General features: G+C 33.9%; 1 protein-coding gene across 2 annotated transcripts; it reads right to left on the bottom strand.

The window, feature by feature from the left end:
- Window positions 1-490: 490 nt before the first annotated feature.
- LOC122606665 (serine/threonine-protein phosphatase BSL1) lies at window positions 491-11067 on the bottom strand. Of its 2 annotated transcripts, none has more exons than XM_043779504.1 (22): window positions 10859-11067; window positions 10504-10761; window positions 10296-10356; window positions 10121-10199; window positions 9920-9999; window positions 9731-9825; window positions 8193-8292; window positions 7866-7935; window positions 6722-6823; window positions 5970-6051; window positions 5733-5894; window positions 5146-5320; window positions 4338-4536; window positions 3726-3893; window positions 3056-3294; window positions 2850-2934; window positions 2666-2764; window positions 2017-2216; window positions 1867-1942; window positions 1353-1488; window positions 1139-1278; window positions 491-870 (listed from the first exon to the last, which is right to left on the bottom strand). In XM_043779504.1, exons 2-22 carry the CDS (start codon window positions 10706-10708, stop codon window positions 790-792), a joined length of 2634 nt encoding a protein of 877 aa, XP_043635439.1. In that variant the 5' UTR covers window positions 10709-10761; window positions 10859-11067; the 3' UTR covers window positions 491-789. The 2 variants fall into 2 exon arrangements, with proteins under 2 accessions (XP_043635439.1, XP_043635440.1); XM_043779505.1 differs by having other exon boundaries at window positions 10504-10720.
- Window positions 11068-13694: the final 2627 nt, after the last annotated feature.

The raw sequence follows: 13694 nt of genomic DNA, 5'->3' as shown, positions 1-13694 counted from the left end.
AGCTCATTACTATACCATCTGATTTTTTAGTGATACCTCTGATGATACAACTGCGTGATCCAAGTTTGAGTTTTGACCACACGAGTTTTTAACTGTTACCATTCATTAAAAATGTATGAACCAAACGGTCAATAAATTGTTAAGCTCAACCATCCAAACTGAAGTTAACTTTCATGATGCAACAATTAGTCAAGACGTCAAGTATAACCTGAGTAGCTGTTTTTTTGGTGAAGAGTTGGTTTTCAAACAAGCCAACACAGAGTATGGACACCTTAACTATGCAATAACTTTAATTCGATGGCTTGTTATTTTCCATAATGCAAGCTCAAGTTCTTTTTTTTTTATGAGAGTGGATTTTAAAGATTGAAGGATGATTAAATAAAGAGTTGACCTGTTTTAAAAGCTACTAAACGTGAAAAAAATATACACGGGCAAAAGATTTCAATTATAATATTTCAAGATGCATTTAAATTGTGACCAGTCTCGTCAGTTTATAGCGAATCAAATACGGGATGTAAAGGTTGCAAAATGTCGCAATAGCTACACTCAATTTTCTTATTGTTCCACCATCATGTGATGATTATATCACATAATTTACAGATACATACACGGTCATTCTAAGCAAACCCCCCCTTGTAAATAAAGCTATGTGCACACTACAAACACTTGGTTACAATTCTTATCTATAAAATACAAAACCAATCTGTTCTCCATTTGTAAATTTCTTGCTTTGGACTCGGTTGGAAGCAAACTAGTGCAAAATTGCTGAGAGCTGATCACTTGACTTGATCATATATAAGCAAGTGAGTTCCTATCATGATCCTGTGGACGGCCCCTTGTGGGAGTGGGTGGTCTCTGAATATTAAGTTCCTACAACATGAAATGCAAAAAAAGTCACATACACACCTCCTTTCAGATTTGAATGTACACGCAGGTGGCAACTTCAAGGGACTCTTTGGGTTTCTTTTAATCTCATATGGGTCACAACATTTATTGAAAGACACCCCAAAGTCTATTCTCAATGAATTAATAATGACTCGTTCCAACCCAAATACATGTTACCCAATCCACCCATCTTGCCACCTCTACCGTTCATGCAAGAGGATCTTGAATTTCACAAATTCAGAAGAAAAATTACCTGCATCCAGGTGTCATCTTGTATACGTTCTGGAGATGTTTCTGGTGATAGAAGTGGAGGCGGGATCGGATGAATTAGTTTTGGAACAATCATCAATCCTCTGCCAATCACTAGTATAGCACCAGCATTGTTGGCGGTCCCTGAACACAGTTTACCACACTTAGACCATATTTACACCAAAACCTAATGAAAATGTGTCGAGCTAAAAATTTACCACAATAGTTGGTAGCAGAGAAAAGGGTTATTAATTGTCCCTGAGCAAATCTTTCAAACCCATCCATCACGCATTCGTGTGCTCTTATAATAAGCTGAAGTTTGTTCTTTTTGCAAAAGTCAGAAACCCGATCAGGCTGCAAGTAGTTATTAATTGATGAGTAAAAGGATATGCAATTTCAAGGTGATTGTTTCTTTCTTAATACATGCCATCATGGTAAATCAGACACATGGGGGACCCTCAACTGGAGATACAGTGGAGTTCGAACATAAAGGGTATGGCTTTAAGTGGAGGTTGAAAACTGGACGAGTCAGGCGACTTGAGTGGCAGACGCAGTCGATTTAGTAACCCATAAACACTTTGTGGTCCCTTTTTAGTTGAAAACTAGTATTGATTATGATTGACGAAAGTATATATAAACTGATCATAATCTAATATTTCCCCCCAAATTATTTTAGGAGGTGAGCCTTCTCTTACAAAGTATGCAAATTTTGGTTAAAAATGGTGAGCATACCCCAAAAGTGACGAGACCAGGTCCCCGGGCATTTGGTCTCAAGCCTTCAACGCTGTCATTTTCTGTGGGATCAGACCTGCCAAATAGATTAAAAAAGACAAATATTAATGAAATCGTTGTAAAATAAACAGAAAACTTGAAAAAACTTACCATAGCAAATCCATTAAAACAAGAGATCCAGCATCCATGGTTATAGGTCTTTCTATTTTTTCTATTTGCTCAACTAAATGTATCGACCTCCCAATACCACCGTGCATGCATATAATCTTCTTCTCAATAAGTGCTGCAAGTGGAAGATGATTAAAGAGCTGATTGAACCGCGTCCATGCCCAGATGCCATCATTTTCTCCCTGTACGTCATGTAACGTTTGTAAGAGGACTAAACATTAGAGGCAGTAAGAGGGGAGGGATGGGTAGCAGGTCAAAACATCAAGATTGAAGATTCCATACATATTGGGTTGGGTTGACCTAAAGCACTTTGTTACCTAATCTATTTGTGTGTTACACTAGTCTCTGATATATGATCAAATCTTATTATTTCAATAACAATATCGTTCATTGAATAAAACAATTCAGCAGCTTTAATTACATTCATAACACACATTGGGATACTTTTGTCTGATTCATTGTTATTATTACTGTTATACCCGTCAAAGATGAAACATAACCCCAACTGATCTGTCTATAAGTAATGAGTCAAATTCCTGAACTGGTCCGTCTATAAGTAATGAGTCAAATTTGCTATCTGCCCATCCCCAACCTAGATATCATACACAATACATGACGTGTTGACCCATACCATTCTTTCAATGCATTCAAGACGAAAGCCAAAGAGCGCGTTTATATCAGCAGCCTCGTGGTTCCCACGTATCAAGTGAACATTCTCAGGATATTGGATCTAAAACAAGAAAAAGAAACAAAAAGAATGATGATTTGGTATCAAATTAGGTCAGCAAGTTAGGGATTGTAATATAGAACCTTACCTTTAGAGCTAGGAGCAAAGTGATAGTCTCCAAACTATGTTGTCCTCTATCAACATAATCTCCAAGAAATAAATAGTCTATATACCTAAAATTGAGAAAGATAGTGTCTTTCAATATACAATTTCAGTTGGTCAAATGATCAACACGATGAAGAATAAGCGCAAAACCCAATTTAAAGCCTACAGTAACAGGTAATTTAGGCATACGTTATATCTCCAGCAGTGGATGGGTATCCATATTCGTCAAAAAGGCGCATCAGATCACCAAATTGACCGTGTAGATCACCAAACACTTTAATGGGAGCTTTCAACTGAAGTACAGTTGGTTCATGCAAAAATATCTGCTCAGCAGCATAGCAGAGCTCTCCAACCTCATAAGAATCAAGAAAGAACCTCCTGTTAACAGGAGGTTTCCAGTTCCTGGGCCTAAGCAAAGTAGATATAACCTGCAAATAGATCAATTACTGTTATTCACGGTCACAGAAATCTTGACGTTTTTGACCTTTTAACACACTCACCACTATAACTACTTGCGTGGCAAATTGGGTGGGTCAGGCATATTGGTTTACAGGTCTAACTGGGTTTCAGTTGGAACAGGCCATTTTTATTACAAGATAAAATGAACTGGGTTAACCCACAAACACTTTTTTGTCCATTATTTAACCTTTTTTTTTTTTGAATAATTAAAGATTTATTTTGCATTAAAACTTCAAATAAAACCTAGAAGGTTGCATTCGCTAATAGACTTTAGATACATCTCAGACCGTTCGACCCAATTGACCCATTTATTTGATTAGGCCTGTTTAAAATAATAAAGAACACATACTGAATTGAGCAGTAAACGATTAATCGTACTTAATGAGCCCACCGCTCTTACCTTCTTATGCAACCCTTGTGGTGACTTTTGCCTAGTGAACTTTTTGGCAGAATATGCCATGTCATTTTGCAAAGGTATCATTCGCCTACTCTCATTTTCAAATTGATCCAAAGACAACTGTCTCACCAATCCACCAAGGTTGCCTACAGACTCTTTAGCAACCACAACCTGCAGTATATTGGCAGCATTAGAGGTGGCAGTTCGAACCATATTAACATTCATATATTTACTCCTACCCAGAATACTTATCCTACAGGAGAAACTAGGAAGTAAGGATGCACATTTACTATGGTTTCTAGTTAAGCAGAATGCCACTTTTATCCTTTTGTTTCTTTCATCCATCCCCTATACTAACATTAATGATGAGTGTAATAATGGGTAAAATGGGGAACTTGGTAAACTATACCTATGCATTCTTGGATGTAGACAATTATTTAAGGACAAAACTAAATTTAGAAAGTGGACAATAAATCTAGGAAAAATGGATGTAGAAATTGGGCAAGAAGTGTTTCGTGATCAACCCAATTCTCCCATTTAACCACCTCTAAACATATTCTGTAGCCTAAAGGATAAAATAATGCAAAACAAAATCTTAACAATGAAAAAGCTTACAGCTCTTGGGTGAAGTCGGACATCTCCCTCTCCATCACTACCCTCTGAATTGCTATCAGCAGCTTGTGAGTTATCATCAGCTACAGACGTCTCTTCAGGATTTGCGGCCTGTGCCTGTGCAGCTTGCCAGACAGCATTAGCAGCCTCGGCCTCAGCAGCAGAAGCTTCCACCAGCCTGTCCATAGATTCTTTGTCCATGCTGGAAAACATAAATAGAGTTGCATAATTGAGTAAAAACAATTAGATGCAACAGCTTCAGATACACATAGAACGAGGGCGGTTTTTCAGAAGTGCATTATGTACTGATACTTTTATAATTGCAACTGTAAGTATCAAAAACCAATTTTTTTGAAAAAAGGGATACCAATTATCCAATAATATAGGGATATAGAGCTAAAATGAACAGTTCCATACCGTTAGCAACAAAACTGATTTTTTATATCAGAACTAACATTACTTATTCAACCCTTCTATTTACGCCACTTTAAATATTGACCCACCCTTCTCATAGTTAAGTAATATCATTAAACAAAAGCATCATTGTTGAAACTATAAATGGCAATAATTAAGAAAACGTATTCACTAATCTTACTGGTCATATCTTTTTAGTTGATGCCATATTCTAGAGTTAAATAATTCAACCATCTATCAAATTTTGTATTCATCAATTAGTTCACAACACACGTTTTACTACAGCTCATTATCTGATACTGATTATTTGATGTCACATAACCAGTTTTAAAACAGAATTCCAAACACTCCAATGTAGTAGGACTGGTAATTAAAAAAAAAAAGGAAAAGGGCTAACCTTCCAGATGAGTGACTCTCAGATCCGTTTTCTGAAGATATGGGATCAAATGAGCTTAAATTGTTTGACCTGGGACTGCCCATATTGGAGGCCCTCTCCGATGTTATTACTGGAGTATTGACATCAGACTGGAAAGGTGAATTCTCTGCGATTAGAAAATCACCTAACAAGACCTCTGCAGCACATAAAACAATTAATATTAATATTATGCAAGATTTCAAGAAAATACATTATATATATATATATCTATATATTAGAATACATGGTGTTTTAAATAACTTCTGATAATCTTTATAATAATTATGAAGTAGATGAAATAACCAAGGTCAAAGACAGTGGTTCAGTGATGGAAAAAACGTTTTATGAAATAGGCCGTCTCTCGAGTTATGTCAAAGGAAAGGATAAATAAGTAACTGACTATCATTTACTCCACATATGAGATTATCAATTGAAAACTTCATTTATACAAATATTAGAAAATGGAATTGAGATGGAATACAAATCCAAACATCCACATACTATACATTTGACACTCATGATTTGGTAACAATATTGATGGATACTATAATTTACTAAAATAGCCTTACCACCCCTAAGACCACCATAGATATATAAACGAACACCAACAGATGCAGCAGCATGCCGGCAACGACGCATAAGCTCCAACGATGGATCTTCTGTTTTGCTACTACGAGGAGCAGTCACCAAGCCATGTCTATCCAACCAAACTCCAGCAGCAGTGTCCAATACTGTGCAATCGCATTACAAATATTATAATTCTACTTACAATTACCACAGAAATTATAAACTGAACCAAAATTAACCTGCAACAGCTGCTTCACCGTCTACTGCCCGACCTCCCCTCACAACACCACCTGTAACGTGCAAACGAGCCCCAACAAAGACCTGTTGACCAGAACATTGATAAGTAGGGACATACACATTGCAGATTCATTTATGTAGGGTTGAAACATGCTGGGTCAAGTAAACCTGCAAACACTGTTTCCATTTTATTTAGACCTGAACACTTTTTCCATTTTATTTTTTCCGAAATACAACTAATATATTAAGGGGACGTTTGAGTTGGGTTTTAAACTTAATAGCTTTTTTATATTATTATACAGCAAAGCTTCTTCAAAGTGTTGGAATTGACTTTTTTAGAAAAGCTTATTAGATTTATGAAGGAGAATAAGCTATAAAAGCCATAAACCCCATTATTATTGCTATTTTTGATAACGCATAAGCTAAAAAGACTAAGCTTCCCCAAATATCCCCTTATCATTATTACAAAAACAATATTATTACGATGATCATCTAAATCTTTGAATAAAACGATTTTAGACTTCGTCACACTGTCACAAAAAACAACAGACATCTGGGTGACTTTCGGCCAGGTTGACTTGTTTACCCATTTAGCTAATGTCTACTTTTGCCGATTTGCAATGTAAAACGGCCCATATGCAAGTAACTGAGTCCAAACTTCTAACTCTCTAGGTAATTATTCCATTTAAACGAAAGAAAAGTCTGCACACACATACGTACTTAGACGTGCTACAAGTAAAACCCTATTACTTACCGAAGCATGTTGGTACCTTGATGATGGTGCAACTCCAGGTGCAAGAGTCCATTCCCATTGGCCATTTCTATGCATGAGCAGTCCATAAGCATCTGCTAAAGGCTGCAATGCATATATATATATATATAACCAAAAATATCAGTGGAGTTATAGAGGTAAATCATATATGCAATGCCTTACTATTCGTAACCCATAATGATTTGCTACACTATTTTTAGTTATCTTTTGTTTAACCACATGCATTACCCAAATTTCTAAGCTACAACTAATTCTTGAACTATAGACACGTGACAAAGGAATCACTCAGAGATATTAATACATGTTAATGCATTAAAGAAGATGTGGCAATTAAGACAATTTCCTTAGAATATGAATATCCAGATTATCCGCTTTATCTTTAGTGGATTGAACAGGTAATTTTAAAAAAAAAGACTAAAACAGATGTGGATCAAAAGTAGCCTAAAATGTTGTTTTAATACCTCCTATATCAATCTATTACCAAATATTAGATTGACAATGAAATAATTCGAACGTTGTAATCATATTATACATTAATATTGTAACAGTTTTGGACAAAAGGTGTTCCGGACACCAGAGCCATAACACAGCTACCTATTTTGACCCGTCATCCAACCCGCCCAAACTTCACAGTGGTTTTTTTAAAAAAAATTATATAAATATATTCAATGTTAGTAACAACAGTTAACCACACGTTACTCTTATCTGAGGACTGGTGTAACAGCATTGGCTGGTCCACATGTATAACACGTAATGCATAATATATATGGAGTATATTGTGTGTGAGAGAGAGGGAGAAAGCACTCTGTAAATTAGTAGATTGTTTTAACAATATCGGCCATTCCATGTGTATAAATTATGTAATGCAGTATGTACAACATATATCTATTAATGAAGGGGTGAAGGTACAATAACAAGTATATGACTAATATTCATTGACTGCAGTGCCTTAAAGTACATTCCATATATTATCACTAAGATAAAGCATAGTAGTAATGATAACATGGGCCCTAGTTAAATCAAATAGATGAGACCCTAGAAGTTTTAACGTGAGAATGCTGCAAGTCTGAATCAGGAAGTATTCATAAATATTATGCTCAACATAAACGATAATGATAGTCCATACCGTGCCAGAGGTGTCTCTTCCACCACAAAGCAAGAACATACCATCCGAACGGGCACTAGCTGTTGCATACCTGAAATATAAAAAAACAAGTGAAAATGTGCACGGTTAAATACCATCTAAATGTCAGATTATTCATGGAATTAAAAACTTCTAAGTTCTAACTTTATCACTATCTACTGACAAAAAAAAAGTAAAAAGCTCAGATTTCAAGGTACAACAAGAATTATCTAACTCTAGTACAAGTGTACAACTAAAATAGAATCTCCATATTACAAAGATATAAAGGCGTACCATCAAACTTACAATACGATTAAATTACCCACTTACATTCTACCGGAAGGTTTATCACCTTCTGGATTCAGCTTTTGCCATGCATATGGTTTTTGAGCAGTATCCAAAGCCCAAGCGTCAGATAAAACTCTCTTTCCTAAAGAAAAAACACAGGTGCTGTTATAAGTCGTACGAATTAAAAAATTGTATATACATATGTCATCAACTCCAATTCTGGCATTATCAATTCAAGCTCAGACCTAAATAAATCTTCACGAATATTTCTATTCTTAACATATATGAGTTACATGTCGTATAACAGTATAACACATCTGAAGTACGTCTTGTTGATGCTGAAACCAATACAAATCAACCTATTTCACTCTAGTCACAATTAAGGTTTTCTAACTTTATGCAATTTTTAAATAGGACATTCTGGTGATAAAGTCGGGAGCTTATTCTCGATCCTGCATTCATCTAGTACGCTCATTACCGTAGAGAGGATTGATTAAATAACTAATCAGAATTCTTACCGAAAATTAGAGTTGTAAGTTGTAACAATAACTTGATATCATGAGAAAACCCAAACATTCATTGATATCAGAAGCTATGAACGAGGTACAAAAACAACATGCTTTTGACCTAGTCTAGATAAGTACGTCATCTCCGATTATGGTTTTTTATGTCTATAAATCCACGACGTCTCCAATTCTGTTTAACGACAGCCTAAATCAAGAATCAAATATAGCATAATACTTGACATATCTGATTCTTATCTATAAAGTTGTTCAACGTGAAAATATTAATGTTACTTACTTCTTGTGGCAACACTATCAACATTTATTTTGTTTCTAGATAATATAGAGTTGCCGGTTTTGCTAATAAACCTTATATAAAGCGATTCTAACATTAACAGATGCTTTGCGTGTTATAATACTACCAACATATATTTCACCTATACCTAAACATAGCATCTGAGAGAATTAACCAGTAACACAGCAAAAATCAAATTATAAATGATCATGTCATCTATTGTTGCCTTCTACTAGAGACCACAATCTAACTTCTAACTCTGATCATTCATTAGCTCCTGTCCAAATTGGATGTTTCTAAGACACGTTAAGTGTTTAACATAGTAAAAAGGAAAAAAGGAAATTACATCAGGAACAAATCCAAATTAAATATTCATATTCTCTAAACCTATATCATTTATTAGGGAAAAACTCTAGTTAAGATTTTGGACCCGGTCACTCAGCGACCAACCAAAAGATGTCTACACCTTATATATGCGGTGTGTCTTCAACTTTTACTACAATTATCTACAATTCTATGGTAACTTTTTATACCAGCGACAAAAAAATTCCCGAGACATGAAAACTCTAACCATGGTGGACCACTACACAATTTGATTGGTTTAAGAGAGATGCTCAATTGCAAGTACAAAGCTCGAAAAAACAAAATCTTTCATGTTGCACGGCTATGCTATTACATGAACAAGATACACACATAACAATTCATGCATTTGGTTCATAAGTGTTAATGTCAATACGGCGGTTATACTAGAAAGCAATAAACTAATCCAGAAACACACTCACCGTCGTTGCCACTAACAGTAACAAGGTAGCGCTGAGCAACCAAATCCATGACATGACCGTAACGTGGTCCTGGACCCTGTCCTTGGACAACTAGTCTGCACTCCACAAACAAGAATTCAAGTCAAAAATTCAAGAAAATAGTAATCATTATGTGAAACTCCATTTAGTAAACTTCAACAAAAAAGTTACCGGTGCCATTTGAATTTATCATTACTCATATCAAGCACGTATAAATCATCTGTCGAATGCCCAGCAGGACCTATGCCACCCTAGTAATCCACCACCAATTCATCAAAAAAAGCAAACTTATAACTACTACTTAAACAAATATATATATATATATATATATAACTTTTTCCACTTAAATTCACAACTATAGTCTAAAATTACCTGAAATACAACCATGGTTCCAACAGCTGCAGCTGCATGAGCTGCCCTAGGTGACGGCGGCTCTCCAGCCGGTCGAATCCTACTCAATTTTTTTTCCAAAATTACCATAAAATTTATCAACTTGTAACCAAATTAATCAACTTTAACACACAAAAAACTTAAACATCACAATCACCTAGTCCATTTCCGCGTAAGAACATCATACGAATGAACTGAATTCGTCACACCAGCTAACCCTATAGAATCACAAATTCAACCAAAACTCAACAAATCCCTAATTCAGATAAGCAACCGATACGTACATATATATATAGACACATAAAAAATAAACACGCACATATAAACTTATATGTAACAAAATAAGTGAAAGTAACGAAATTTACGGATGCCAGGGATGGGGGAGGAAGCACCGCCTTCGATGGCAGTGGCGCCACCAAACAAAATGAGTCTCGGACCATGCGATTTCGTCTGCGCAACGGCGGTAAGTGTATGAGCACACCTAGGTCCAGGTGCATCATCATCTGTATCCCAATAAGTCTCTAAATGATGATAACTTGGTGCTGGTTGTAACCATGGCTTTGATCCCATCAATCTATCTATCTATCAAACCCTAACTAATTATTATTATTACTATTTAAACCCTAAAAAGAAAAAACTTAATTAAAACTTAAATATTAATTAACAATTAAATTAAATAACCTTAATATAATAAACATGCAAGTGAAATTGAACAATTACCGTTATGGTGGCAGCGGTGCGGTGGCGGTTGATCCCGGAATTTTAGGGATTTGCTTTTATAAATATATGTGTGGATAGCTGAACTGAATCAATCTATTTTGTGAATGTATGTATATAGATATAGATACAGCTGAACTGAATCTGTATATGTATTGTGTGTGTGTGTGTGTAAAAAAAGTTGATTTTAGAAGAGAAAGGTTTGACTTTTATTTGAGAATGTTGATTTTGAATTCAATTAAGAATTCAATGAATGTATTTACTAAAGAAGATGTGGGTGGGGCCAGTAAAGGAAGAAAGAACTGATGATGAAAGTGTGTTGTATTTGATCCTTTAACAATCTGGAAAGTGATTTTACTAAAAATAATAAGTGAATGGGAACAAATAAGAGAATTTATTCTTGTATTTAATAGTTTAATTTAATATTAATAGTTTTGTTTTGAGTTGATTTGAATTGTTTTTTGTTTTTCTCAAACTAAGTAAGAGATTAGAGGGTTGGAATTTGGAAACACTACGTACAAACTTTAAACTAAATTATTACGATATGTGTTATTTATTTTGTGGTTTGTTTGTGACTTGTGATTATGCTTTCCTACAACCTATTTAAATATACTCGATTATTCGTTAGGGATAAGAAAATATTTCTTAGTGAAATTAAATTTGGTTTTATAAACACGATGTGATGATGATGTTATGCATAAGTGATGGGTACAACAAGATATATGACCACGTGTTTTGTTTAGTGAATTTATTTTTCAACTATGATCAACTAAAATTAAACTATGACGTCTAATTTATAATACATCTTACAAATATTCTTAAATCATATACTATACATATATCCTCTTATCTTCGTCATGTAAGATGGAGATTTGTTGATATTTATTTAATTGTGGCTAAATATGTCGACAATTATTACATGGTAAGGGTGGAAAATGAAATCGAAGTTGTAAGTATCGTAAAAGCACTCGAAGTTATATTGAGAGATGTATCACAGAAATGCTAATGAATGCCTCAATAACAAATATAATTTATTTTATTCTTTTAGGTTGTTCAACGTCTATAAGATTTTTTGAATGATTAAATCCCTGAGCACTTCATATGTTCAAAATGAGGTATCAATTATAAAACAAAAATCATTTATTGCATATTTAAATCTAGATTAAATTTATCGGCACCATATATAGTTGTGGCATACAACTTTGGACCTAACCGTCGACCCAGTACTTTCTCGGATATCAATAAGCATAAAAAGTATATATAAGATGGAAATATAAACAAGTATAAAAACAAAACTGGTGAATGAACTATATATGTTTTTTATTTATAACAATATGGAAGCAGAGAGTAATACTATGTTGTGATATACCAACACATCTCTAATCAAGGTATGCATTCTCTATCATAAAATGATAACAATGTTATCTAGCTACACAATGATTCCCTTGCAAACCTCTTTTAATTTCGAGCAAAATTAGAGTAGATTGTCATATAATTATGTGAGATATATCAAAATATCTATTTAGATAGATGACAAAACGGAAAAAGTTATGATTGAAGTAACATAATTAACTACACGGCCGTATGGTAAGAAATGGATTATACCAAATACGTAGATTATAAGGTTGTTGAAGACAACTCTTTAGCTTTATCAATTTGATAACCTCATTGACTCATACCAAGTAACTCAAGTTATGGCAAGTTATTGATAAGTTATATATAATTAATCTCTAGTGACATTGAATCAGCTCCTTTTTTAATGTGATCTAACCAGATTTGCACAAAATGATATGTAACTCGTACACAACCTAAGTATATAATAAAAGATAAAGTTGATATAAGGTGATACTCATCAAACTCTTTAATTGCGCTTACTTTTTCAAGGTATCTTCTTTAAATTTATAAACTTTGAACAAGCTAGTTATGCTTTACTTTATAAAGTAAGTTGACCGTAAAATGATTTATTTCACAACTTTGCTTACTTGATCAAAAGTATAGAATAATATTTCAGACTTTCACATTTTTTGTTTCTAACGCTCATCATGATCATAAATAGCGCTTATCATGATCATAAATAGCAAATAGCATATAGTAGAATAACCTTTCAGACTTTCACATATTTTGTTTCTAACGCTCATCATGATCATAAATAGCAAATAACGCTCATCATGATCATAAATAGCAAATAGTGCAAATAGCATATAGCAATAGAGCAATAACTCACATGTAATAAACGAAATTCCATTTTATTCCTACTAGGCCACAAATATATGATGATTAGAATAATAATACACCTAATATATTAGGCAAAACAAAAAACACTACCACCATTGGCAGTGGTAAACACATTCTTTAGCGATTTGGAAAAAATTGTGCCTTCTCGCTCCTCATTTGGCGTTTATGCACTGTTGTTGTGGAAAAAATTATGTCTTTAACTCACATGCTAGCGATTTAACTCATATTTTTAATTTTGTTTCATATACATTTTTTTTACTATCTGAATGACTTTTATCTAGTGAAGTATGAATTCAGGTATATTTTAAAACCTTCGAGACGTGTGTACCATCATTTACAATAACGACACTCCATAAAAATTTATTAGTTAATTCTCATTATTTCTTTTATCTATCTATATATATATATATATATATGTATAGCTGTAGTGAATTTATCTATATGTGAATGTATAGATATACTAAATTGAATTTATATATTATGTGTGTGCAAAAAAAAAGTTGATTTTATAGAAGAGAAATGTTTGACTTTTATTTGAAAATTGTTGAATTTAAATTGAACTAATAAAGGTGTGTTGTATTTGTTCCTTAATAATCTCGAAAGT

This window comes from Erigeron canadensis, chromosome 7, assembly GCF_010389155.1.
Source record: "Erigeron canadensis isolate Cc75 chromosome 7, C_canadensis_v1, whole genome shotgun sequence".
Classification (NCBI taxonomy): Eukaryota; Viridiplantae; Streptophyta; class Magnoliopsida; order Asterales; family Asteraceae; genus Erigeron; species Erigeron canadensis.
The sequence above is the reverse complement of the archived record's forward strand: the minus strand, read 5'-3'. Positions and strand labels throughout refer to the sequence as shown.